The sequence below is a fragment of the Talpa europaea genome (assembly GCF_964194135.1).
Source record: "Talpa europaea genome assembly, chromosome: 7".
In the NCBI taxonomy this organism is placed as follows: Eukaryota; Metazoa; Chordata; class Mammalia; order Eulipotyphla; family Talpidae; genus Talpa; species Talpa europaea.
The window spans coordinates 5511175-5538754 of NC_140074.1; the positions used below are offsets into that span (position 1 = coordinate 5511175).

The 27580-nt window shown below is 55.3% G+C and overlaps 2 protein-coding genes across 10 annotated transcripts in view; both read right to left on the minus strand.

Annotated features, from left to right (window-relative positions):
- GARNL3 (GTPase activating Rap/RanGAP domain like 3) overlaps positions 1-11709 on the minus strand; it is a gene marked incomplete at both ends in the record, with an annotated part of 120445 nt that extends 108736 nt beyond the window's left edge. Inside the window, one exon of one of the 2 annotated variants that reach the window (XM_084238989.1) lies at positions 11594-11709. In XM_084238989.1, coding sequence (XP_084095115.1) covers positions 11594-11685 — 92 coding nt within the window. The remainder of the gene's footprint in view (positions 1-11593) is intronic. The other variant, XM_084238988.1, reaches the window with a different exon arrangement.
- Positions 11710-18076: 6367 nt separating this feature from the next.
- The window catches only part of RALGPS1 (Ral GEF with PH domain and SH3 binding motif 1), a gene marked incomplete at both ends in the record, with an annotated part of 184679 nt that continues 175175 nt past the window's right edge, over positions 18077-27580 (minus strand). For 3 of the 8 annotated variants that reach the window (XM_084238997.1, XM_084238996.1, XM_084238992.1), the window contains 6 exons: positions 18077-18106; positions 21751-21842; positions 23506-23611; positions 23783-23875; positions 25313-25418; positions 26330-26410. In XM_084238997.1, the coding sequence (XP_084095123.1) occupies positions 18077-18106; positions 21751-21842; positions 23506-23611; positions 23783-23875; positions 25313-25418; positions 26330-26410 (508 nt within the window). Of the gene's footprint in view, positions 18107-21179; positions 21213-21750; positions 21843-23505; positions 23612-23782; positions 23876-25312; positions 25419-26329; positions 26414-27580 lie in introns of all 8 variants that reach the window. The other 5 variants (XM_084238995.1, XM_084238991.1, XM_084238990.1 and 2 more) reach the window with 4 other exon arrangements.

Here is a 27580-nt window from a genome sequence, read left to right on the forward strand (position 1 = left end):
CACTCCCAAGCTGCTCTAGCAGTGCCAGTCAGGCCCAAGCAGCAGGCATGTTTCAAAAGCAAAAGCAAAGAGAAAAGGTCATGTAGTGACTCCACCCCTGAAGCCCCTAGCAGGAAGGGCTCAGGCTGCCCCACCCTTGGTCTCCTCTTGCCAGGTCCCCCGACACCCCTCCTTATAAGTGACAACCCAGCTGCCCCTTGTCTTTCCTAGCATAAGAAGCCACAGGCTGTGGCCTGACCCAGACTTCTAGGTCCCCTTCCCCTAGGCTGGCTTATCTTGGCAGCTACTAGAGAGACATCAAAGGCTCCAGGCTTCCACAGGCGGCAGATGGCCAGAAGCCACGGTTTAGTGTGTTAGCAGTTCTTCCCTCAGTGTCACTAGGCTTTAGCGTGGCCTTAGCAATAAACACACACATAAATAGCAAAGCAGAGCTTCTGGAAGAGAAACATACATACATAGCTTCCGAACCTTCTAGATTTTTAAATTTCAAAAATAATACTTGTAGGCAAAAACCTTTTACAGAAAGTGCATCAAAAAAACAAACAAACAAACAAACAAACAAAACTAACAAAGGAAAGCTGGATGGGGAGGGAAGAAGCCTGGGAGGTTCCATTTCAGGCCGAGTCCTAAAGGGACAGGCAAGGGGAGCATCCTGGGCTCCGGGGAGGTAGCCGCTGGGACGTGTGGCTGCGGACCCCCCACGGCACAGGCAGGCCAGGTGACATGGGGAAGGGTGAAACGCACACAGTTTTGACTACTTGATACAAACAAAGGAGAGTGAAAACGTCTCATTAATCACTTACATTGATTACCTGCTGCAGATAAAATGCATTATTGGAATTAATGCTCATGTAATGTAAAACCACACAGAACTTGGAGCCGGGAGCTCGCTGTGTAGTTCGGAAGCGCTGCCCAGGTAGACAAGGCCTCCCAGATGTTACCTGGAGGAGGGGCGCAGGCCGCGCGCTGGCATGGGCAGACATAAACCCCCAGGTGCTGGAGCTCTCTGCACATGGGGCAGGGCTCGGCCTGCTGAGGAACAGCCTCCCCGGGCTGTAATGCAGCAAAAGCACACGGGAGAGGAGGAGGGGAGAAGAAACCAGAAATGGTGAGGGGCCCTGGGGGATCTGATGGTGTCCACGCCATGCCACCACCCCTTTCTCCTCCACAGAACAGTTTGGACGCAGTCCAAGCGCAGCTCTCTCCGTGTGTCCGCACGTCTTCTGTGCTAGGCTAGTCCCCTCCCCCTCCACCCACGCTTCCACTTACCCTCCCTGGTCACCTGTGGCCGGAAAAGTCCGTTCACCGTAAGAGATACTGAGAGGAACCACATCCATGCACTTCTATTACAGTATTTAGCTGTAACTATTTCATATTTGTCATTACTGCTAATCTCTTACTGTGCCTAATTTATAAATCAAACTTTATCATGGGGGTGCACATGTAAGAAAAAGCACAGGACACAGAGGGGTGGGTGCCAGCTGAGGGTTCAGGCATCCGCTGGGGTCTTGGAAGGTCTCCCGGTGGGTCAGGAGGATGCTGGTGTACACTTCCTGCGACCTGCTCTCAGCCAGTGTCTCCATCAGCTGCGCTTCTCCACGGCTAAGTCCAGGCACATCCTTAATGCACCACTTCACAGGATGAGAAAACCTGTTTTGCTGCTTACAATCTATATTTTAATCTTTAAAATACTAAGATTGCTCGGCTTAGTGTATTATTTTCTAGCTCTTTCATCTTTAAAGTTTTATTTAAAAAATTTAAATGCTAGTCCTTTTAAATCTTTCCCATTTTCTTTTCTTTTCTTTTTCTTTCTTTCTTTTTGCCATGGCTTTTACTTTTGGCTTCCTAAGTTCTTCTTTAATACTTTCATCTAATTCTCTAATTTCATTTGGTAACTGTTCAGGTTCTGTCTCATCACTGTTAATTTTAATCCTTTTACTTATTTCTGTTATCTTTTCTCATCTTAGCTTTCTAATTTAAAAAAAGTACCTCTTAATCTTCTGACATTTTATCTCTCTTGTCTCACTATTTAAAATATTTAGCAGTTAGAGGAACTTCTTGGAAAGACAGCAGAGTAAGTGCTCATTTGTATAACTCCTTGGAACCCCAGGAAATAGTCAAAATGAAGAAAATTTGTCAAAATAGTCAAAAGAAGAAAATGTGCTGAAACGGGAGACCGGCCAGACCCGTGCCGCACCTGGGAGCGGGTCACACACAACCCGTCGGAGGGATGAGGCTGCGAGCACAGGCAGGCCACGGCAGCTCTTTCTTTCACCGTCCCAGCTTTCTAAATAAGGACAGGTAGCCTCATCCCCAAAGGCTGATGGGAAAGTAGATTTCAGGAGCCACCTGAATCAGAAGTACCCGCGAACCCACGAAAGGGCAGCCCGGGAGGCATGGGAAGTCACGGGCCTCTCTAGAATGACATGTTTGTGCCAACTGGGGGAGAAAGGCCTTGGCTGACGACCACAGGGAGGCAAGGGCGTGCACAGAGGGACCTGGATTGGCAGCTCCAGCAGGGCCCAGTGGCTGTGGTGGCCACCGTCAGGCCTGAGGAGGCCCAGCGATACAGCGAAGAGCGGACTAGGGGAAGCACCGCTGTGGCACAAGTACCCCCTCAAACGCCAACAGGTAGAGCCCTGAAGGCAGCGAAATGGCATAAAAGGCAACAAGGTCTGGGTTCCAGCCCTTCAAGGTGACCGGTATCTCCCCGTGGTGCAGGCCACCTGGCTCCCCGAACACCTGCCCTACTTTGTGAGGGACACCCACTCGTTGACCTTCTGGGGCTCGGGCTTTATTCTGCTCTGATTCTTTGCAGGAAAAGCACCCTAAACCACGCAGGTCATTCTCACCTGCCTTCAAGCCAAAATGAGCTTTAAGGTCTGAGTTTGCTCCCCAGCCAAGTCAGCGAGAGCCTCGGCAGAGCCGGGTGCAGATCGACAAATTCTCTCTGTCGTCCCCTCCAAGCTGCCCCCTCCCACACAACTGCTCCCCTTCTGTGACCTTCCTGGGAGCACTGGCAGCCTAAAGCCAACCAGTGAGGCATGAGGGCTGCCTCCCTCCCCCCTCCCCTCTTCCCTCCGCCCCTCCCTCCACTGGTGCCTCAGCTCCAGGGCTGCGGGCCCCTCACCTGTCTCATCACACGCAAGTGCTCAGGACGTATTGGAGGAATGAGTAAATGACTCTGCGAACGCCAAAAACATTAAGAGAATATTCTCTTGGAAGAGGGAGTCTACGGCAAGCTGTCCTGTCCTTGCCTGAATGAGGTCACTGGTGGCTTTGGACAGATCGCTACAGGACCTGCTCCATTTCCTGGCCAATCCCTGGCAGGTAGCTGCTGTGTGAGGACTGTCACAGGTGCGCGGAGCACAGACAAGTCACCTGTGAAGCACTGTTCCAGGCCTGACACGTGGTACTGACACAAGGAAAGACTTCATGGCCAGCAGCTCTCCTGAAGACACTCTTTTATTCTGATCACAAAATGCAAGAGAGGTATTTATGTCCCAATTACCATTTTTGCTACGACTATGGAATCTCTGCTAGTTGTCTTTGGAAAGCTTCTTCAAACCCCATCAGAGGCCTGATTCCCCATTTACACCTCTCTGCCCAATAAAGCGACTCCAGGTTTGGCATGGCAGCGATGCAGCACCCCGATATACAGGAACCTTCCAGCCCTGTGCTACCAACTCTTAGTCAATGCATCTCACTTATCTTTGTTGTGATCGAAAAGAGGTAGTTTGCCGCAGGCACCGTGGAAGGACTGCAGCCACAGCCACTTCAACTCTGCTCCATTGTGCAAAATCTGGAAAGCTGGTGTGTAAATGTCCTCACCTCCTTTGCAGTCAGTGTCTGGATGTGGCTGAGATTCTGCCAATCAGATTCTCTCAGCAGAGACTGACTTGGAGCACAGCCAGGCAGACTAAGAGGAGACCAGGCACAGGTTTGCCTTCACAGATCACGACAGAGCTGCTGTGGTTCCTGAGCTGTTTTTGTTCACGATTCTCTCGCTTTTGGAAGCAGCAGCAGCAGCTTTGGGGACCCATGCAGAGGTGCGGGTGTGGTTCTGTAGTTTGTGAGGGTGGCAGCAGCTTTTTGCTTCTTGATGGATCAGCTCCTTGTAAAGGGGTTGCTCCCCAGAGCACACAAAACAGGGAGATTCTGGGCCAGGAGCTACTCTGGCCCAGGCTAGAGTCTGCTCTCCCGCCCTTCCAACAACTTCATGAGTCCACAATTCCCGGGATTGGCATTTACCTTACTTCAGCTAGGTGGAGTCTGTAGCCTGCAACCGAGGGCTAACTGGTCCACCTTCGAGGGCGATGTCTGTCAGATGGGACTATGTAACAGTTTAAGTGCATCCAGTAGAGTAGGACACGGAGACTGTGTCCTTTTAATGGAAAACAGAAATTTTGCCTTTTGAATATGAAAGGAAGCTTGCTCAGTGCATTAAGCATTTCAGACAGCAAAGAGGTGCTGAAGAGGAACCAAAGAACCGCACACTAATTGCTTCCAAGGTCACTGCTGCCTGGAGGAGCGACGTGCAGTCACTGTCACCAACCAGCTTTGCAGGAGAGGAGGGGACATGATTTGGAAATTTGTTCGGTTGTAGGTTTCATGTCATTTGGGGATTTTGCTTTTGTTTTGTAAAGGTGTTTAGATCTGATGGGAATGATCCAGTAAAATATGACTAGTGGAAAAAATCTTAATTCCCTATGTAATTCTACAGACTTGCTATTACCAGAAGAAACCACTTCTTTCTTCTTCCTTAGCATGTACATATCTCCTAAATATTTTCCGCGACCTAAGCACAGATGGGCATCAACCTTTTTAAGAGATGTTAACCATTGTCTGGAGACAATCCTGATGGGTCTTATTTTTTCTTGATCTTTAGAGGCGACCCCACAGGAAACAGCCTCCTACACGCACCCCTTTGGATAGTCATGCCTCCTTGCTAACCCAGACTTGCTTCCTGCCCAGTAAGACCCCCAGCTCCATTCCCCCCATCTCTACGCGTGCACACTGCTTTTGAACTTTCCTTCCCCAGGAAAACCAGCAGTGAATCCACTGCAGAGGCCAAATCTCTTCTCATTTTCCTACAGCATCGTTTGTCACACTTCATCGCTGTTCAGATCTTCAGCTCTGGAAACCAGACAACCAAACATAATTCCTCCTATTAACCTTCTAAAGCAAAACTAATTTGACTATTGTCTTCCTCCAAGAAAGGAAGCTGGTTTGCATTAACTTAAACTCTCAGTGAATAATAAAAGTTGTTTTTTTCCCCTTCTCTTAGGAGAACAGACATAATATGAAAATTAATTTTCTCCTGTTGGCCCTGAGAGTCCATTATGTCAGCCCAACACAAGACAGCTCTTCACAATCTTTCCCAGGAAGACTGCTTCTTTTCCAAAAGAAAACTGACAGCAGATTTATTTGTGATTAAATACTCACGGGCCTAACACAAACAAAAAGAATCATGACCAAAGGTAGAGGAATAAAGACTATGAAACAGTTCACATGAGAATATCTGTTTACAAACAACCTGCAAAAACAATACAAAACAAAACAAAAAAATAAGACCTGAGGTCGTAAGCGTCAGGTAAGAGCTACCAAGGAGGAAAAGAAGGCCCCGCTGCATAATGGAGAAAATTCTTCTTTTCTGAACCTTGCTTGGCCTGGGAAGCCATGTGCAGGAACGAGCAAGCAGTTGTCTTGGCACCCTATTTGTTCTCACAAGGCGTGGGTTCTGTGCATCACTAATAAGGAAGCCACTCTGTAGGAAGCACTATTTGGGAAAGTAGAAAATATGTTTTCCATTTGTAATTCAAAATCTTCTGTCTGTGTAGGGCTCTGTCCCCACTGTGGCTAAACTTAGTAAGCATAATTTAGCCTCTCAACAAAGGGAGTCTTTTACAACTGGGACTGAAACATAAAGCAACCCCCATTCTGTGACTCTGGATGGCATCTGGGTATCTGTACTTTGGAAAACTTCCCAGATGTAATGAAACTTTTTTTGGGGGGGGCAGCCCAGTATTTACCCCCCTCCTTCTGGTAACAGCACTGTGATTTTCCCTTGGGACAATCACTACCTCTTAGTGTCTAGCGATGGAATGAGCTAACCCCTCAGGTCTGGGTTGGGCACTTGACCTGGGCCCAGCCAATCAGTACATTTACCCTCTTTGGCCCAGAATGGTTTAGGGACGAGCCAGATCCCACTAGATCCAGTGAACATCAACCATAGGACTCCCTTGAGAATCACTGAGAAAAAGGCACTATCTTTCTGCTGGGATTGTACATGGGAATAGTTAACTTCCTGGAATAATAGGCTTCCTTTGCATCCGTGAGGAAAGACCTTGAGAGTAAAGTCAACCCAGAAAAGAAAGAAAAACTACAGATGGCATTTTCAAGCCCCCGGATCTATCCTTTCCCAAAGCTTGGTCTAGCCCAGAATTTTGTAATTGCACAAACCAGAATTCCCTCTTGCTCAGCACTCACAGCCATCAATAATCTTTACAAAAATTTAACAACAGGTTAAGTCAAAATGTCCACACATTGCCAGTCCAACTTGTAACTGCTTGGGGGTAATTCTAACTGGGTAGCCAGGAATAAGAACTGGTTTACTTGACCACTGAGTCTACACCAGGGACCCATCACTTTTCTCTTGGAATTCAGCCACAGGCATTGCTACTGCCAGTAGCTGTGATGGCAGAACCATGAATGATGGTAGCAAGTACCAGGCAGTAAGCTTCAGCTTCCTGATGAAGGAAAGGTAACAGGGGCACCCAGTAATAAGAAGGTTTGCCTCAGTGGGCTCCCTGACCTTAAGTAGAAGTTGGAAGGTGAGTTGCAAAGATTGTAGAAAGATTCCTGCATTATCCTAGAGCGGTAGTTTTCACACTATGTCCCTGGGCCAGCAGTTCTGGCCTCACTTGTGAGCTTGGCAGACCCACCTTACCTAGGGAATTGGAGTCTTGGGAGTAGTGTCCAGGAAACTGTGCTAAGAAGGCCTCAGGATGATTCTCAAGTATCATGAGTGAGTGGCTAGAGAACCACTGCATTGGAATTGTATGAATCAAGAGAGCTCTGGTCCTCAAACACAGCTTCCTGAGCCCCATCTCCAGAGATTCTAATTGTGTTGGGGTTGGGCTTGTGACTGTGCTTCTAACCAGTTCCCAGGTAATGCTGACAATGCCACTCAGGGCCTGAACTTTGAGAACCACAGTGGGAGAGGTAGACCTAAGTGATGTTTGAAATTCCATTCAGTGCTGAGATTCTTTGATCTTTAGGATTGGCCTTGCAGGTTCAAGCCTACTATGCCTTGCAGGTTCAAGGCGCCATGAAGTATTATGGGCGACATAGCTTAGCAACAGAGGAGCAAGTTAAATGAACCAGCTTCATTAATTCTGATCACCACAAAGGGACAAAAGAGAACAGATATAGTTCTTTAAATATATCTTAAAGCGAGAAAAATAGGGAGACCTATTGGCCTCTCTCAAACAAAGCAGGTGCTTATATACCTTTCACCTGTAAAACCTCGCCCAAGAGGTTTTTATTTTTTCTTCCCAGCCAGTCCCAAGCAGTGCCCTGACCTTCTCCTCAATCCTTCTCTTCTTAAATCTGCAGCTCAAAAATAAAAATAATAACAATAATAAAAAGCACAGCAGGGTCTTGCTCTGAGGGCAGGAGGGGAGAAAAAATTGAATGGGCAAAGCTAGGATTTTAATGACGTGAGGGAATGGAGGGGTTGAGATTGATCATTTTTGTTCCTAGCAGTTACCATTTAGTAATGCTGTGTGCAGACACAGTTTCTAGCACTTTGCATGAATTATTTCATTAACAGTTCCCATCAGTTCTGGGATTTAGCTGCTACTGTCATTTTACAAATAAGTTAACGCCGGTTGGGAGGGGTTAAGTAACTTACTCGAGTCCACATATCTGCTGAGTGAGCCCAGGGCTGTCTCCCTCCAAAGCTTTTTTCTTTTCTTTGCTCCGGGCACCTCAGACACAAAGCTCTTGTTCTGGAAACCTATCTGATATGCCTGCTTACAAAATGAGGACAAACACAGCGAGGGGAAGTGGTCCAGCAGCACAAGCTCCAGCCTCTAGCCTCCACGTTTCCCAGCCAGGCTTTCTCGCTGCCACCTGCCTGCATGCCTGCTGCGGGGGCCACTCCTTTCTCTTCTGCATTCATTAAGTGCCATGTCTGCCCATCCGATCTCAGAGCTGACCTGGAATATTTAGCAAAGACAGTTGCCATCTGGAAGCAATGTCTTTTCTCCTGAGGTCAGCACATAAATTGAGTAAGTTTGGTTAAACCAGATTCTGAAAGGGCCGTGGCATTTTCACTTGATACCACAGGAAGTGAGAAGCAGTTGAGGACTTGGGGTATCGGAGGCTAAACTGGCAGTGAGCACACTGCCGAGGCCGAGGCTCTCACCCAGGCTGTCCACAGAATCTCCTGCAGAACATTCTGATCATCCACACACCCCATCACCACCCTCGACTTACTGCAACAATAGGCCTAGAATAGAGACCCACATACTTGCATAGTTCTGTGCTCCACGGGGGATTCCTCTGCTGGACCTCAGAGTCCACATGACTGCCCAATACAGATAGCTCTTCCCTGTCTCACTTAACAGTGAGATTTTTGTTTTGAAGAAACAAAAATTTTAATTATGAAACAATTAGTGGAAAACTTAGATCATTTGGATTAGTGGATTAAAGTGGTGATTTTTTTTATAAAACAACATAAGCAACAGCAGACACTGGTTGAACACTGGTCCACAGAGAAATTAAATTAGGGCAGTCTTTTCTAAGTAAGCATAAACAGGAGTAATAAACAGTAGATTTGACTAAATTAAAAAAAAATGACAAAAAGGTCAAAAAACAAAAAGAAACTTCAAAGGCAAATAAGGAACTGCCCAAGAGTATTTGCTACCTATTTGACTCCCTAAATGAATTCCCTAATGAATAAAAAGTGCTTCATTCAGTCAGGAAAAGATAAACATGCCAAGGGGAAAATGGACAACCTATAAGCACATACATTTCATTAAAAGGAAATACAAATTATGAAGTAAAAGAAGAAAAAGGTTTCACCATGCTACTAAACACAGTAATTCAAATTCAGACAAGTTATCACCTTGGCAAATATTCTTAAATGATAATGTCTGATGTTGAGGATGAGAAAAAACCAGGCACATTCCCTCACCCGCTCTTGGGGGAACTGTGACTTGTTACAACATTCCGATGGGCAACCTGGCCCTGCTTTAAAAGCTTTTAAAATGTTCATTTCTTGGATCCACTAAGTTCCATCCCTTCTGTGAATTTATCTTAAGGAAACGATCACTTGACATATACCGACTACTGCACACGGATTCAAGGTGACTTCAGGAAGACTGACAAGCTGGCAATTACTGCATGCACCTGCTAAAAGGACGGGTTAAATAAACCGTCCTCCAGAAGACAAATTATTTTACAATCAGAAAGTTTTAAAGATTTTGTCATGGAGTGTTAGAGGGGGGAAAAAAAAAAACCACCCTGGAGGAAATTATAGTCTGTCCATCCTAGTCTCTGAAGACAAAGGAGGGGACGGTAAAGGTGAGAATTCAGAGGAAGGGAAACTGTTTTCTAAAGGCACTGCCCAACACTGTTTGTCACGCGTGGTTAACTGAATTTAAATTAAGGTTAAAAAATTAAAATTCAGTTTCTTTGTTGTATTAGCCACGTTTCAAGGGCTCAGCAGCCACAGGTGGCTGGTGGCTACCATGCTGGACAGCACAGAAGACAGTTTGAGTCAGAGCAGAAAGTTCTACTGGGGCCTCCCCGGTGGCGCAGCGGTTGAGCGCTGGGTTGCGAAGCTGCCCGCAGCCTCTGCAGAGCCAGTTCCATCCCTGGCTGCTCCCCGGCCACCGGAGGAGGGTCCCACATGGCGCGCAGACCTCTCCTGCCGCCTGCTGCTCCCCTCAGCAGTGTCCTTCGGTCCTTCTGCCTGCTCTGCTCCCCGCTCTGGCTCTGGTGAATTCTCTCGCCCTCCCGCGCTTCTGACTGTACCCAGTGCTTGTATAAATAAATAAATCTTTAAAAAAAAAAAAAGAAAGAAAGTTCTACTGGACAGGGCTGGTCTAAACAGCCTCCCTCAGGGATCCTGCCATGGCTCATCACCTCAGTCTCATCTCTCCGGACAATTCCTCTCATCATTCACGCTCCAGCAGCAAGAGTGTAAGCACAGAGAGGAGAGAGGCCGCGTCTGTCTAGCTGCCCACTCCCGTAGGGCATGCCCCAGGTATCACCCTCCATGGCCGTGGAAGCGCAGACATGTGCCTCCATTGCTGTTACTGTGCAGAACTCAGCCAGGGGGCAGGGAAGACCTCCCAGAGAAGGGCAGACATGATGCAAAGAGGAGAGAAAAACTACTTTAAGTGGACAAAAAGAGGGCACGCCAGGAGAACAAGCAGAGCCTAGAGAAGACAGTTCATTCAACACACAGTAAAAGTCAGTGACGCCGGGGCCGGAGCAACGACAGGGGCAGGTGCGGCCCCAGCCCTCACAGGGCTTTTACTCCCACTCAGCATCGCTGGAGCCACAAGGGTCAAGGCGAGGTGGGAAGGGCCTCACCCCTCATGCTAGGAGTCCGGGTGGCTGGTTCTGATCCCAGCAGTTGAACCCTCTTTCTGGCCTCACCGAGGACCAGACTCCAACCTCCTGTCTTTGTCCTTGCCCCCCACCCCGTCCCCACCGCCGCTGAGGGCTCCCCGAGGGCTCCTCGAGGGCTCCCCGAGGGTTTGGGCACAGCTGATGGTTTGGGTCAGACGCCTCTGGCAGCGGCGAGGGAGGACGGGGTCTGCGGGGAAAGGGACGGCCGGGAAGCGGGGCGGGAGGGGCAGGAGAGGCGGGGGCGGGCGGGGTGCCGAGCACGGGCAGGGCTGCTCCAGCGCGGCCGGAGAAGGTCCAGCGGGAGGAAAATGCCTCCAGCGAGGAGCCGGGCGCAGGGCGGCAGGAAGGCGTGTCTGCGGGCAGGATTCCAGGAGGGGGCCTGAGCTCTCCGGAGAGTTCCCGAGGCCGACGCAGGGGGCTCGGGAGGGGCCCCGGCAGCCCCGGCACAGGGAAGGCGTGGGCGGCCGCGGGGCGCGGCGCGCGGGGACCCCGGGGCGCGCGGGGACCCCGGGGCGGGGCGGCAGCAGGTGCGCGTTACCTGCGGGCGGGCCGGGGCGGCTGGACCTGGGCTCGGGCTCGGAGCCGCGCGGAGGGGCTCCCGGGGGGCGGGAGAGGCCGGGACTTCGGGGGGCTGGCGCCCCACCTCGTCCTTGAGCGTTCCCAGAGGCCGGCGGGGCGCGTTCCCCACAGCCGCGCCCGCGAGCCCCGGCGCCGCCGCCTGCCGCAAGCCCACGCGCTGGGGCGCCTCGTCGGGTCGGCGGTCCTGACACCCCACGTTCTTCTCCGCCGCGGCCCCCCCCTCGCTCGGCGCGGGCTCTGGCCGGACCCCTCGGCCCCGCCGACGCCCGCCCGCGCCGCGGCCTCGGCCCCCGGCCGCGCACGCGCCCCCCCACGTGGCGGGCCCCGCGCCCAGCCTCCCAGCCGCACCCCTCCCCGCTCCCGGTACCTGGGGCTCTCGAAGCTGCACCCCCTGCGCCGCAGCGCCGCCCTCTTCTGCCGCAGGAGCGCCGCGGCCGCCCCGCCGGGCTCCGGCTCCATCGCCCCGGGCGGGGGCCGCGGGCTCGGGCGCGCTCGGGTGGGCTCGGGCCTCGGCGGGGCTCGGCCGGCCGCTCGGCAGCGCGCCGCAGCCCCGGCCCCGCCCCTCGCCCCGCCCCCGGGCCAGGCCCCGCCCCCGCCGCGCCCCCGCCCCGCCCCGCACTCCAGGCCAGCCCGCCACGCGCCCTCCTTAGGGCCTAGGCCCCGCCCCGAGCCCACCCTGCGCTCCAGCCACGCCCACTCCCGGCTCGAGTCGGTCCTCGGCCCCGCCCCCGCCCCGCCCCTCAGGCTACGCCCCCCCGCGCCGGCCCCGCGGGTTTCCAGTGAGGGGTCGCGGCGCCGCGGCTCTGACCGCGCCCGAACGCCCCCCCGATCCTCGGGCCCCTCACCCAGACCCAGGCCCACCCATCGGCCTCTCCGCTCCCGAGCTCCGCGTGGCCTCGCCCTCGCCTCTAGCGTCGGCCCCTAGAGCCGCTCCCTCGCGAGCCGGCCCCTCCACCTCAGTAGCTCTCGGCCCTGCCTGAGGTGGCGCTGGCCCCTCTTGGGCCCGCCCTTCCCCGAGCACCGACCGCGGCGCGCGCCCACCTGTCCTCTCCCGAGCCCGGGGTCTGCGCCGGGTCCCGCTCCCGCCCCCCGCCCTCCTCAACCCCGCCGCGCCGGGGCCCCGCCCACGCCACGCCTCCCCACGCTCCGACCGGCACATGGCCTCGCCCACGCCACGCCTCCCACGCTCCCCCAGAGCCTGGCCCCGCCCACGCCACGCCCCCCACGCCCCCCGGCACCTGGCCCCGCCCACGCCACGCCTCTTCGCGCTCCGCCCAGAGCCTGGCCCCGCCCACGCCGGTGGTCCCGCCCACCGCCCTCGCCTCGGCCGGCGACCTGCGCAGGTAGGTTGCATCGGGCGTGACCACTCGGGAGGCTGAGCACGCGCGGTCTGCGCCCGCCCGCCTATCCCGCGTCCGTCAGGGGGGTGCTGCGGTGCCTGGCGCGGGGAGGCCAAGGCTCAGGGGCTCGGCAGGCGCCAGTCGGTGGAGGGTCCTCGTCTAGACTCACCCCTTCGTCAGCGGCCTCAGAGCACAGCGCGGGGGCGGAGCACGACGACCCCAGCTGGGTGAACCTGGGGGTCACTGTACCGTCCAAGTCGTGGGGAGCAGTGAGCCAGGGTCCCGCGGCCATGGAGCTGGTCCGTTGGGGAGGTGTGACCACACTGGCCCGGGCTTGGGTGCTGGGGCGGAGGGAGACGTGGGGGGGACACCCCTGCGGGCGGCGCAGCCCCTGGAGCTTAGCCCCTGGGAGCGCAGCCGGGGCCAGAGGCGCCCGCGCCCCCCTGACTCACACACCCTCGGTGCCCGCCAGGTGCGCTCCTGGTGAGAATGTGGACGGCCGCACAGTCCCCAGAGAGCCGGTGTGCAGAGAATGAGGGGCCGGAAGAGATGGAGCAGGCTCCCCATTTCTACCCCTTGAGACGTCACCTTGGTCCTCCCTCAGCTGCCCATGAGACCTTGTAAGCCAGGGCCCCCTCTGCCCGAGGGCCCGCCGGAGTGGGTTTCTGGATTTCGCCTCACAGCATAAATTTCCCGCGGCCACATCTTTTCAGATGTGGATCCCACACTCACCCAAAGCCTTTGCTCAGGTGGACCACGGGCTGGCTGCTCTGCCCACGCTTGCTCGTCCGGCTCCTTCTTTCCGTCTCCCCACCTTCTCCACAGATATCCAAACTGAATATCCAAATGCCCCCTGCACTCTAAATCCTCACCAGATCTGTCCTCCCTTTGTCCCCTGGGGCCCACAGCACTGGCTCTGTCCCTCCCTGGAAGTCAGTTATGTTCTAGTCTCTCCTTAGCTGGGTTCTGAGTGCACCACGCCTCCTTCACCTCTGTATCTGGCACAAGTGTTTGGTAAGTAAATGCACGTGACTTTAAAAAATTAAGCACTATTCATTGGAAAACACATTTAATTTCAAAGTAAACAAAGATGTTTGTACATTAAAGTATTTAATTAGTGAAACAATTATCAGTGTAACAAGCTGAAAAATACAGCAACTTGATACAAGACTGAGGTAACAAAATACTTCACCAAAAAAATCTAAATAATCCCATGGAGGGCTGATGTTCAGTGGTTATTGCAGGTGAGACAATTCACAAGAATTAGAGAGAGTCCTTACACAACTGCATGCAGGGGTCTGCTGGGGGAAAAAAAAAAAAAAAGACAGCCCAGGAGAGTGCAACAGATTCAACAAGAAACGAATTAAAACGTAGAAACTGATTTCCAACTTACTTTGGAGAATACATAAGAAATTGAAAACTACTCTCTATGCAACATTCTGAATGCTAAGTGGAAAACCATGCATTTTGGCACGAAATTGATTAAAGATTACACCACACTAATAAATTAATTACTATTGTTTCGTTACTGAATGGCCACAGTCGTTCAGAAGTGGATAAAGAGATGAATGGTTATAGAATGGACAGATGATCCATCATGTTGCTGCAGAGAGCAGGGGTTTGGGGTGGCCCCGAATACAGGTGCTTGTGCAGCACAGAGCTGCCAGCTGGTTCACGGTCCAAGTTTCGACACCCAGGGAAATGCAGCTCGCACTCATGCTGTTCTTGTGTTTAACACTGAAATTAAAACCAAAGAAATCTCGGAGGTAAATACTGTGAACATTCGGCCCTCCTTCCTCTTCCACCTTGGTGTCCTCAGGGTGCCTGGCCTTGGCGCTGCCTGGTTGTCCTGTGACATCCAGCCACCGGGACTGTCACTCCATCTAGTTGTCACCAAAGCGGAACTCACAGATTGAGGCTGTGCAGTCTGTTGAGTCTTTTGAAGCCTTTCTGGAGGAATCTGCACAGGGCACTACCCAGTGCTAGAGATGGTGTGGCGAGAGGATCTGCTTGTTGAGTGGCCAGCTCTACAAGGGCAGGGATCAGGTCTGTCTTGTTCTTGGTCATTTACGTCCCGGGCACAGCCTGGCACTTAGGAAACACTCAAGAGAGGTGTTTATGAATGTGTGCGTGGGTGGATGTATGTAGAGGACTGTTGTTTCAAAGGGACGCCTGTAGTTGTTTTTCTTTTTTAAACATGAAATCACCCATTATGTCGGGAAGATGTGGGGCTGATTAAAGTCATTTAGGAACTCACAAAAAAGAAGGTTGTGTTTTGAGCAACGGTCACCTGGTTACAAGCGTCAGTAGTGTGAGTGCAGGGCTCTGAGCTCCCCTTGTGAGTAAAAGCAGACCCTGCTTGCTAATGGCTCCCCGCTTGCACGGACCATTTTCCACCTATAAATCAGCACCCTAATAGATACACTTATTGGGCTCAGGAGGTGGGAGGGAGATAATGAAAGAAACACTGGCCATCTTGGTAAGAAGAAAAAATGCTTTCTAAATTCAGTTGGCAAGGGAGAGTGGGTTCTTTCCTAAGCGGAAACCCTTCAAGTATCTTCTTCTTTAGGTGCCACAGTGGCGATGAATGGGCTTCCTCCAGGAGGGAAGGGAGGCCATGCGCTGTCACTGGGGACACTCAGAACAGTATTTCTTGCTTGGCACCGAATCAGTCCTCCACGAAGGATTTCAGTTGTCAGGATGCACCGGTTGACTTTGAGTCACAAAACATGTCCAACTTAGAGAGGCAAAAATTACTTCCAGGGAGTAGTGGGCAGTTTTGGGGAACCAAGGAGAGACCAGCTGCCTACTCCATGGTTTGCAGACAACACTCTAGAATTTTCATTTTAGGGTGCCATGATCTGTTTGCTTAAAAAAAAAAGATACAGCATATGCATGCAAGATGTGTCACCTCCAGATTTCATGAACACTTGCGGTCTGTGGACAATCAAGGAGCGTGAACCAGAAACGCTTTCCTCCAGGATGAGAATCCAGCCACAGGCTTCCCCCCTCGGGGGGCTATACCTGTTCCCCACTGCCCCTCCCCTGCAGCCTGCAGGACACACCAACGTGCTGGGGAGGTCAGCAGCCCTTGACTCCCACGCTGTGAGGTGGCTGTCCTTCGGCTCATCTCCAGGACCCTTCTGGTATGTTCCATGTTCTTACCACTACCATGAGGCTTTGCCAACAAAGTCTAAAGAGATTCCTCAAGAGTCCAAGTTAAGAATGCTTCCTGGAGGGGATGTGGGATCCCCTCAATTAGTGTCAATTAGTGAGCAGACTAAACACTTTGCAAAGAATTGTGGTTGTGCTATTTCAAAATTAGACTCAGAGGAAAATATTTGTGAAAGGTAAGGGGCATCTTGTAAAGGGAAGAAAACAAGCTGAGAGCCCAGAGCCTGCCACTCTGAGGTTCGGGGGTTGGCATCTGAAATACTTGACATGAGCAAAACCAGGTCAGCTTCAAGAGAGGGAAACCGAAGGGAAAAAAGTCACTGATGCTCCAGTTGCACATTTTCATTCAAATTGACTCTTAAAAAGCGAGTGGATAGATTCCATGCCGGTTAAAGCAGGAAGGTGCTGCAGTGTGCTGGGCTCACTCGGCCTCGAGACGCTAAGAGCTGAGTCCTCAGTGTGGGTCAGGCGCAGGCGTCCCAGCCCCGGGGGCAGCTGGCGTGCTCAGCATCTAGGGCCAAGGTCTGACAGCATTGACTTTTGCATCTGGAGTTTCTCTTGGCACCGAAGTATTCTAGCCTTTACTCCAAAGTAGTTAGTTACTGAGCCCAGTGAGGCCCAACCCCCAAACAAGGCCGTATGACAACTAGATCCTCACAATTCATTCAATTTTCAGAAAGTCGGTCACCGTTTGATCAAAAAACAGTGATGGGGCCTTTGGTCATTCATGAATTGACCTGTTACAGTTGACTGGTTAAGATGTTGGTTGGACATCTTGCCCAGAAATTTTTAAGGGGAGTTTGAGATCTGATCGAGTGAGCTCTGAAACAATGATCCCAGTAAGGACCCAGAAATTCAGTGTCTTTTGGAAAACCATTTAAGGGTTTCCTTTTCAGAACTAGGACGCCCAGATGAGAGGGCGGGAGGGAGAAAAGCTATGGTGATAAAGCTACCATAAAGCTAATTTTTATTCATTAATTTGAATAAAAATGTATTTGTGCAAAATAAAAGTCACTTAAAATAGGACAAAGAATGACAGATAAAGGCCCTTCATCTGTCTTGTGTGAAGAGCTCTTCACTGAACGTGGAGCTTGGGCTGTCCACTTCCCAGGCCTTTGCTCTCTCATCACCACGGTCATCAACAATTGTGCCCTTGGACCCGGATGATGGAGAACTTGCTGGTGACTGCGTTTGGGGGCAAGACTGGGGGAGCTTAAGGCCTCGGGGTCACTCAGCTCCCTAGCATCATCAGGAATCCCAGTGGGCCCTGCCCTGGCAGTGGAGGCAAAGGGGTGAGATGATGGAGCGAAAGCCTGGCCCTGCGGGGAGAGGTGGTGCAAAGAAGCTTCTGTGTGGCCGTCACGTGTGCCTGTGCCTCCCAGCTGCTTCCGAGGAAGCGGGAAGGAAGGGGCACGACTTCCCATTCTGCCATGGCGGGAGATGGAGAGGCGGCCGGAGGAAGCCGCGGGCCAGCGGCCCAGTCCAGTCCTGAAGCCGGGTCCTGTCTCGGAAGAGCCACAGCAACAAGGCTCGGAAGGGAGCCGGGGGCCCGGGGAGCAGGCCTTCCAGATGAATAGCACCCATAGGAACAGAAAACGAGACACAATTTAAGGCATTGTTTGTTTACAGTGAAAGAATGCAGGGGACCCTCAGCCCAGGAGGGCCCGGGCTCCGCTCTGAGCTTCCCCGGGGGCCGAGGCAATCACTGAAGGCTGAAGCAGGGACTCCAAGCCGATGAAGTGTGTGATGTCACAAGTCTTGTGCCAAAATGCATGTTTCTCGAAGAGGTCACACTCGCCGGCTCGCACGCACACATCCACGGCACGCACACGCAGAGGACGCTTCGGGGGTGTACAAAATCTGAGGCGGCCCCGTGGGCGAGTGACCCCGCGCACTTGGGGTGTAAAAAGCCAGTTCCGCGGCCTGTCCCTTCTCCCTGGCCCCTCATGCAGGTTCACACGGTCCACTCTTTTGTGCAGGAGAAAGCACTCAGGACCTGGCTGGGCCGACGCTCTCCAGTAGAAGCAGCAGCAGCTGGTGGAAGGTCGGGGGCCCAGAGAGGGAGGGCGGGGTGTACAGCCTGGGGTCCAACCACAGCCCAGAAGGGGGCGCTGCAGAACGGGTGTGTGGGCAGGGTCTCTGGGGATCGGCACCCAGGTGGAGCCCAGGCCAGCAGAGCACTCTGGAAGGCGAGGCCGCCGGCCACGTCCCCTGGAGTCCAGCTGTGAGTCTCCCAGCACCCTGGCCAACAGCCTGTGCCCGGGACCTGCGCTTCACCCCCAGTCCCGGGCCGGACTCCCAGAAGCCTTTGAAGTCACGCCAAGTCTTGCAGAGACTTATTCAAATGACATAAGGTTTGCAGGTACCTAGAAGAGAAAGCTCAGCCTCTGGTCAGAGTTCCAACCTTTCGGAAAGGAGTAAGGGGGGCCGCTCAGGGTCGGGAGCAGGCATTTCCTGGGGAGGCAGTGCCTGAGCCGGTCAGGTGGGCAAAGGGAGGGGCAGGAAGAAACCCCCCCTCACTGCGCCCCGTTGTGAGGGGGTCCCTGCGTGCCCTGGTCTGAGCTCTCCCTATGCACCAGGGCCTCCATCCTCACAACGACCCCAGGAGGCAGGTGCCAGCTCATCCCCATTCTAAAGACGAGGAGACTGAGGCTTAGAGAGGTGAAGCGCAGGGGGAAGCGGCAGAGCCGAGCTCTCAACCTCTGTCCAAATAAAAGCGCACTGGAGGGGAGCAGGGACAAGGCTTGCGGGGCTGGAGTGTCTGCTCTGGAGGGGAGCCAGCTGACAGGTGGCTGGTCAGAGGAGGGTGGAATCGGCAGCAGAGGAAGAAGGAAGTTTGGGGGTAGTGGGAGCCCCAAGACCTTCTCGTGGCTGTGTCCCCAGGACAAGATCCCAGCTCCCTTTACTGAAGGGACGACCAGCCCCAAAGCCAGTTATTTCCCCTCCCCTCATAACTGCTAACAGCCCCCCCACCCCCAGCCCCAGCCCTCCTCCCCAGCACTGCTGTGGGGTTCCAGGGGATTTGATTACAAGCAATTTCAGCCCAAACAAATCCATCTTGGTATCAATCTGGTCAAAATGATGAATTAGAAAAAATGCACCTCCCTGCACCGGGAGATGGTTCCAGCAGCCCCAGCAGCCCTGGTCAAAGCAGCAGGAAGCAGGAAAGCATTGCGGAGGGCAACGCAGAGAAATGAAATAAAAATCAGTACAAACGCACAAATGACAACACACAGGGACACAAATGAATCTTGGGAGCCCTCTGGTCCCAGAAAAGACTGGTCATGGTTCTATTTGCAAAAATATTTCAAAAAATGCACCCCAGACCAGGTATTAGGGAGCCACATACAAACGCCAGCAGTTTAAAGGGCGGTAAATGGACAAATCAGGCAGGAGGGAGACAGGGCAGGAAGAGGCCCTGGCGGGGAGGAGGCGCCCCTAGGCCCTGGGTGGTCTGCTTTTAGGCTGGGTGTCTGTTTCCTTGCTGGGACTCAGACCTTACACGAGGTCTAAGTGTGTAAATGTGGTCCAAGAGTATTCAGTGTTAGTGAAGACCATTTGAAGAGATGCAATTGTACAGAAAAAGAAAATCCTTGTCCCAGTCACTGAGATTGGGCCTGGGAGGAAAGTGTAACTGCCTCCATGGCCTCTTCCTCCTGGGCCACCCCACAGACGGACAGTGGTCAGTCAGACAGACGATCCTCTGCCTCGGGATATTTAGTTGTTGCCAAGTTTCTATTATTACCTACGGTGGGGCGTGGAAACAAGGGGCATAAATGGAATAAAATGAAAGATCCCCTCTCCTGGGTCTGAAAATTGGATGAAAATACGCACAAGTGGCCAGACCTTGCCCCTGCGCCAGACCTGCCGGCACTTGAGGCAGCGCCTTCGTCCTCCTGACAAACACCAGCTCCACTGCCGGGCGGCTCTGCCGGTTCCCTGCTGCCTGCTGTGGAGTGCCGTGCCCGCAGGCTGCCCCCCAGCGAGAGTCTGGGGCCCCGGCTCAGCATGCCCATCGCTGCTCCTGGCCAATGCACAGGGCAGAGCCCATGGCCTCCACCTCCCTACCCCCTCCAGGTGGCCAAGCTCGGCGCCACCCTGCCTCCTGGTCACAGTCCGGGGCCACCGGAGCAGCGCCATGTTCTCAGGGAGGCGCTCAGAGCTGATGATGCGCCCCAGACACACAGCAGAACCAGCACAAAGGAGGTCAGGATGCCTTTCCTCTCTTAACGCGACCCCAGGCCTGCCTCAAGGCCTTGCCTATCTTGCATTACCTTGAGGGCATCACCCACCAAACCCCTGGTCTCCCTATCAAGGGAGCATTCATTTGCTACTCTGGAGCCACAGGATTAGTTTCTTGTATTTGGTTTTAGAAACTGTGGCTGCAAGGCTATAATAGACACATGTTGTCCTTTAACACACGTGAGCTCAACCTGTGCACACGGTCACACCTGTCTGACTCCTACCTTCAGATCCTTTGGGTGGTCAGCATACCTGCCTCCGCCTTTCTAACTGCTGCCACCCGGGGCACCTGCAGAGAGTCCTGAGGACGTAGTCTGTCTTCCTACCAAGGAGGACTCCGCCCCCTCACCTCACCCGTGCGCACAGGCGTGTACAGGCCTCACACATCCCAGTCAGGCAGGTGAGCCTAGTGACCCACAGGAACTCATCTGAAGCTTCCCTGAGACCCTTCAGCTGACCCCTGTGTTTGTCCTGTCCTGTTGTTTTACTTTCTCAAGGGTTATCTGCTAATGCTGCTTTCTAGTATTTTATCATCTATAATTTGATGTGCTTGTCATGTGTGCCCAGGTGGCCGGGCTCAGAGCTACCTGCCTCTGGTCACAGCCCCGGGGCCACCTGAGCCCCAGTGCGCCGAGCTTACCCACATCATAGATGCAAATCCTGCACAGGACCAAGCTGGACACAGAGCCCCGCACCCAGGGCCAAGCTAGACACAGGCCGCTGCAGCTCCGAGGGGCTGAGAAATCTGTGGGACTCCAGCACCAGCAAAGCCCCTCCTCATGAGGACCCCATCTTGGCATGAACTCACTTTTGCTGAGGTCCCCCAGACCTCAGCTGCTCCCATTCTTCCTCTATCACTTGCCCTGGTGATCTCCCCTCAGAGCGAGGGGGACTCAGCTGGTCCCCAGGGAACATGGACAGGGCGCCCAGGGACAGGAGCACCACCCTGACCAGCGGGCCGAACACAGCCAGCCCGCCCCAGGATGCAGAGGGCGGCAGGAGCCAGGGCGGTGCTCCTGGGCCTTTAGCTCAACCCCAGGAGGCTGAGGGAGTCTGCAGGGTCCAGGGGTGGGGGGCAGCCTCGCGTGGCAGGCGCACAAGGGTGGGGCTCACTGCTCCTGGGACATCACACAAGTGCCTGCCACTTTCTGAGCCTCAGTGTCCTCAGCATAAAATGGAGACAGTAAGAGAACTTACCTCCCAGGAATGTTGGGAGGATTCAGCCAATTCCTGCAAGTAAAGCATTTTGAATAATGACTGGCCCAGACAGGGGTGCGGGTGGTGGGGATGGGAGCTGAGCCGAGCCAGGCGCAGCAGACCAGAGGCTCTAAGATGCCAAGGAGCAGAAGCACCCCGTTCCTCAGCACCTGGCCTGGCCTGGCCCACGGCTGCCCCTCAATACTTCCGCTTTATTGTTACTCCGGGGGGGCTGGGGGCAGGCAGGGAGGCCCGTAATCGGGAGGAGCACTCCCATGGAATCAGCTCTTCAGGGGAGGATCTAGAAAGACACCGTAGCCTGGTTCTATCCCAGGTGGATGTCTCCGTGGCATTCTTTTAGTGGAAAGACACAAGAACCAGCTTCAAGGTTCTGGTCTGAACAGGCTGGGGTGTCTGCTGAGCTGGGGGGCGCCCGGCCGCGGGGGGACTCTGTCTCAGGGGGAAAGGGTGATCCAAGAGCTGACAGGCTCTGAGGGACAGATCCCTGTTTGCTAAGGCCCCATGGGCCAAGGGGGTTTCTGGGGGACCAGCAGGGTCTGGAGTACCGTACCTGAGGCCTGTTGCTTTTACACGCATCGTCCAAGTGCTTGTGCCACAGGATCGCGTGGAAGCGGGAGCCAGCCTGGAACTTGTAAACATTGCCTGAGGGTGGAGACACCGTAGGTTACCGAGAGGCTCGCCGGGAAGGGCCCGTGGAGGCTGCGGCGTGAGGATAAACGTGAACGTGGACGCGAATGTGGGAAGCTAAATGGAGGCCGCCCCTGCGTCCTGGGCCATCTCTGGCCCGAGGCTCCTTTGGGGATGCCCGTGGCTGGGCATAATTTTCATAATTTTCCCGGAATAAATTTTCAAGTGAATACGATAAAATGCAAAGGCAGTCAATAGCACACAATATGGGAACACAATGGTCAAGCTACTGAGAAAGGAGTGGGGGTTCAGTCCGACCCCCGCTTCTTCAGCAACGCATTAATGAGGCCTCAGGGCAGGCTGGATCCTGCAGGGAGCATCAAAGAGAGGAGCACGCAAGAGGTCCAGCGTTGCCTGCAACAGTATGTGGCCCGTGGTTTAACACCTCAGCAGTTCCGCCGGCTGGGAGCTGAACTCGAGCCTGTGGCACTAGAGGTCAGCGAGGACAAAGATGCCATGTTTTGCCCTCAAGTTCACAGCGCCCTTGAACCTGATCTACGGGTTCTGGCCATTTCCCTCTGCTCAGGGACAGCGCTGTCCTCTGGGTTAAGGCCCGCGAGCGGCCTGTGCTCGCCCCCGGGACATAGGTCCTCAGGCCAGGCCTGCCCAGGCCCAGCCCCACTTCCTCAAACCACCTCCAGCCCAGACCCAGGGCCGCGAGGGAGAAGCACAAGTGCTAAGCGGCCCGGGGAGACACGGGTGTGGTGCTCACGCAGGCACCAGCCAGAACTCGCGTCCGCCTCTCCCCACCTCCCCGGCACCCTGAGGCTCCCGGCCGCCCTATTGTCCAGCTGAGAACACGAGGACCCTGACACTCGCGGTGCGGCCGCCCGGCCAGCAGCACATCTGCGTTACTTGGGAGCTTGTTAGAAATGGAGAGAGAAGCTTCATCTCTACCCCAGATTCACTGAATCCAAACTGCAACTTTCACAAGATCCCCGGTGATGTGGATGTACACGAACCCCGAGTCAGGACATTCATGGTGCGGCGTGAAGATGGGCTTCCCAGCCCCAGACATTCGCCTGGCCAGAACCCGCCCAGGCCACGGGGTGACTGTCCTGTGCCACGTGCTGCCCAGTGGACTAGCGTGGCCTTTTCTGTCCACGGAGAGAGGATGGTGCCCAGAACCCCCCCTTCCAGCACGGCCGTGGGGGAAGGAGGAAGTGGTGATGACCGCACAAGTTAAAGCTGCAGCTTTGGTCCAAGGGCTGTTCTCTGATTTGGCCAGAGTCGCAGGCACAGGCCATGCCAGGGTGCAAGGCCCCTCCAGCCCCTGGTCGCTGCCTCACCCAGCATCACATGACTTGTTCCAAGGCCCTGAGGTGACAGCTGCGAGGGTGATGGTGAGGACCCAAGCTGAGTAGCCACAGCTGAGGACCCAAGGGAGGTTCCTACAGCCACGCGCCTGGCACACTGCTCATGCACACTGCCCAGGGCACACACTGGCCACCACCCACACAGCTCTCATGGGCTCGAGGGGACCCTGCAAACCTCAGAACCTGAGTCAAAGGGAGAGCAACAGTCACAAAAGTTCCTGCTATTTCCAAATGCACCTTTAGCAGAAGAGGAAGCGGGGCAGAGACAAGCAGCAGGCACCCAGCTCAGGCTCTGCGCCTACCTTTGTCGGGGTTATTCAGCTGGAAGATGTCCGGGTGCTCCGGGTCGTCGGGCAGCTGCACCATCCAGCCTACCACGGAGACCTTTTTGCCAGGTGTGGATTTATACTGGGGAAGAATAACAGCACAGCCTGCAGGCACATGCCCTCCGGCCCCCAAGCCCCCAAGGCAGGCCGACGGGCAGCCAGGCTCCCTCCCGCTCCATCCTCCTGTCTCCACCGTGCCCTGCACGTCACACCAGCGGAGGCCCCAGCATGGACTGGCCGCTCTGGAACTTACGTGTTTTCGGTCTGTGCCCCGCAGGGACTTGGCTCCGTAGTACAGGAGGGTGGACCCCGAGAGTGTGACCCAGTACCTGGTCCACGAGGACAGCTGCAGAGAAGGGGAGGCAGAATGAGGGTGCTGCAGGGCCCCCTGCTGCCTGGTGACAGATCCGGCCCGCAGGCGGAAGCACCCCTTAAGGCCAGTGCAGGCCCCATCTCTCCCCGGGCCCCGACCTCCCTCCTCCAGGCCACCTCCACCCAGGGCGCCTCAGCAGCGCCCCTGAGCCCCTCGCCCTAAGCCATACCCCTCTCTGGACAGGGTGGTGGACCTCGCTCAGGGTGGTGGTCTGGGTCCAAGAACGTCCTGGGTGGGGCAGACATTTTAAAAACACAGACAAGCTAAGCCCCACCTAGCAGAGCCGCATGCCTGCTGTGGGGCCGGCTGGCAACACATAGCCATGGTTTTGAGGCCTTTGTGGCCTGAAGTGGGCAACACCGAGAGGCCAAGCTTCAGGCAGGGGTTCTGTATCTTTAAGGGTGAAAGCAGGAGTCCCATTGTGCGTTCTGCTCCTTGGGTTGGGGACACCCACTTCAGTGGGCCTCTGGGTCCTGCCAAGGTGAAGCCACCATCCTGCCCTTGCGTCACAGCCTGCAAGGCCCCTCTCCAGCTGGGCGGCCGCTTCACCACCCAAGCTGAGAGCAGAGCTTTCACGCCTTGACTGACATTCACAGGTGCACAACACGCATGCAGCTGCACGGCCCTCAACGTGTTCGTGCGTGTAGGAACTCCGACATCTTCCGATCTACTCCTCGCCAAGATTCTGTTCACGCCCCTCGAGTGGGTTCCCTTCCAGCCAGCGTGTGGGAAAGCACTGCCTGGAGGACAGTGTCGCTTCCGCCCCACGACGATGGTGCTGGGGGAAGACTCCTCTGCACCACACACCACCCGACTCCATCAGACAGAAGCATCTAGAGGCAGCATCTGGGCAAGGGTCCCGGCATCTCCGGGGGGCTCTGTGGGCAGTGGATGGCACAAGAGGGCACCGGGCTGGGGAGGGAGGGCAGACATGCTGCTGCAGATGCTGCTCACAGCGCACTGGTGTGGACGCTCCACAGGGTAACAGCAAGGCCTCTGCAGGGGGTCGTGAGGCCAGGGACATCTGGGCCCCGGGGCTAGTGGCTGAGCCTCCTGATGTCCTGGCCCTGTCCTCCCCACAGTGGCTTCCTGATGAATGGGGGGCTAGAGGGCGGCGGCATGCGGGATGCCCCAGGAGGACGTGCTCTGGGGCTGTGCTGCGCTCTTCTGGGCTGTGCTGGCCCTGAGCGGGGGGCTGGCGTCCTGACCCAACCCCGGGGCCTCCAGGCTTCCACTCGGCTTCAGGCTAATCACCAGCTGGTGTGCACTGCCGTGCCTCTGGCATCCTCCCCGGTCTCCCAGGCCCGGGCACGACCGATCTCCACCGAGGAGGTCCTGCCCTGCAGTGGGCAGCAGGCAGACCCTGGCTGTGATCCGGGCGCCCAGGCTCACCGGCGCAGCTGCACTTACCGCCGGCTTCCGGCCCTCCTTCAGCAAGGTCTTCCTTCTCAGGGGCCCCTCCATGGTGGGCACTGCTGCTGAGCTCCCCAGGGCGCAGATGCACGGGCCGGTAGGGCTGAGGGGAGAACACCCGTCAGACCTCACCCCTGGGGTATTTTCAGTGCTGGGCAAGGCCAGGGAGGGGAGGGCCTGAGGCTGCAGAGCATGAGGAAGGTGGCCCTGGCCTCCCCTCCTCCCCCATGCAAGGCTCTGAGCTGGGTGACCAGGTTCCCGCGGCCCAGGCAGCTTGGCCTGCGCCACCCGTCCTGCCAGACGCCTCCACAGAGGCTCCCTCCTGGCGCTCCCCTGGCTCCCCCAGGGAGCTTGGGGCCGAAGCAGCCCCTCCTTCCTGTGTGAGCAAGAGCTGTGGGGGAGCAGCAAGGAGCTGGAGGGGGTGCCCAGTGAGGAGACCGGGGGCCCCGGGGCCCCACCACATTTTCCTCCTGGCTCCTTCCCACTCAGGCGCCCCCTATAGGTGAAGACATCCAAGTGCATCAGCCGGTCCCATCTCCTAAGCCGGCCTGGCACTGCTCCTGCTCACCAGAGCCCCTCAGCCAAGCCTTCGCCTACTGCTCTTCCTCCTCCCCCAGCTGCCGGAGCCAGAAACCCGGCACGGAGGTAGGGGGTGTGTGCGGTGTTTCTTCTCTCATTGCTTCATCCCCACAACCTAGTCAAGCCTCATCCCCCACAGCCGACATGGCTCCGCCTACCTCTCCAGCCTTGGGGGGCCTACCCCGGCTCCCTTCTTACACTCTTATCACCCCATATGCCCTTTCGTGGTAGTTCCCAAGGTTCTTCCAGTCTTTTCGCAGGAGGCCTTTCCTGCTCCCCCTCCCAGAGTCCCCACCTCCTCTCTGGCACCTGTGCCTTCCGCTGGGTCTCTCCTGGAGCAGCGGCCTCACCCCTGAGGTGGAGGCCTCGTCTGTCTACCCACCACGAGCACCCGGCAGCATTTTCTCCAATGAAAGAAAGCAAATAAATGAGTACCTGTAGACGCAGCTCCGGGTCCTGGGAGAATTCCGGACTGGAACCCGCCAGTTGGGCCCCAGTGTGGCATAGAGGCGTCCCCTGCTTCAGAGGGAAAGGGGTGAATTTTAGCAGCAGCACAAAGGCCAGATCCTCCCAAGGAGGCCAGGGCATCCCCGCCCACATGTGGCCATGAGCTCAGGCGCCCGACCCCCAGCCTCCCCACCTCCTCAGTCATGCTGCAAGCACATCTGGGGCACATCTGGGGCTGTCAGGTCAGTGAACATGAGGTTCCCAGAGTCTGTGTCCGGAGAAGTCCCCAAGCCTGCAGATAATGGCGGCCTTAACTTTTTTTTTTTAAAGATTTATTTCTTTTTTTTTTTTTTTTTAAAGATTTATTTATTTATTTATTTATTTATACAAGCACTGGGTACAGTCAGAAGCGCGGGAGGGCGAGAGAATTCACCAGAGCCAGAGCGGGGAGCAGAGCAGGCAGAAGGACCGAAGTACACTGCTGAGGGGAGCAGCGGGCGCGGCAGGAGAGGTCTGCGCGCCTTGTGAGACCCTCATCTGTGGCCGGGGATCGAACCGGCGCTGCAGAGGCTGCGGGCAGCCTTGCAGCCCAGCGCTCAACCGCTGCGCCACCGGGGAGGCCCAAAGATTTATTTCTTATTTATACATTGCTGGGGTACAGGCCAGAGGTGCGGGAAGGGTGAGAGGATTCACCAGAGACAGAGCGGGGAGCAGAACAGGCAGACGGACGGAAGACACTGCTGAGGGGAGCAGCGGGAGAGACAGGAGAGGTCTGCCTCGCCATGTGGGAATCTCCCTGGCCAGCCGGGACTCGAACCTGAGCTGCAGAGGCTGTGGACAGCTTCACAGCGCTGCGCTCAACCCGCTGTGCCACCAGGGAGGCTCTGGTGGCCTTAACTTTTGAACTGGACGGTCCCTCTTCTTCCAGTGTCAAGGGGGTGACTAAACCTGGCAGCCCACTTATGCCGAGGGGAGATCGAGACATTTCATAGAAAGTGCCGGATGGCCCGTATTGTCCAGGGTGGGTCCCGTTCAAGGTGCACATCCGGACAGAATTGGGGCAGCCTCGCCTGTGGGTCTGGGGAAGGGCATGGGCAACACAGCCCACTGGGTCACGCTGGGTTCTTCTGTGTGCCACGTTCTCTCCACCAGACAGGCCCCTGCAAACCTGCCCTGTGGCCTCCAAGCGTTCATGCTCCAGGCCGCTCACCTGGCTTCTCTCACCCCGCGCTCCCCAGC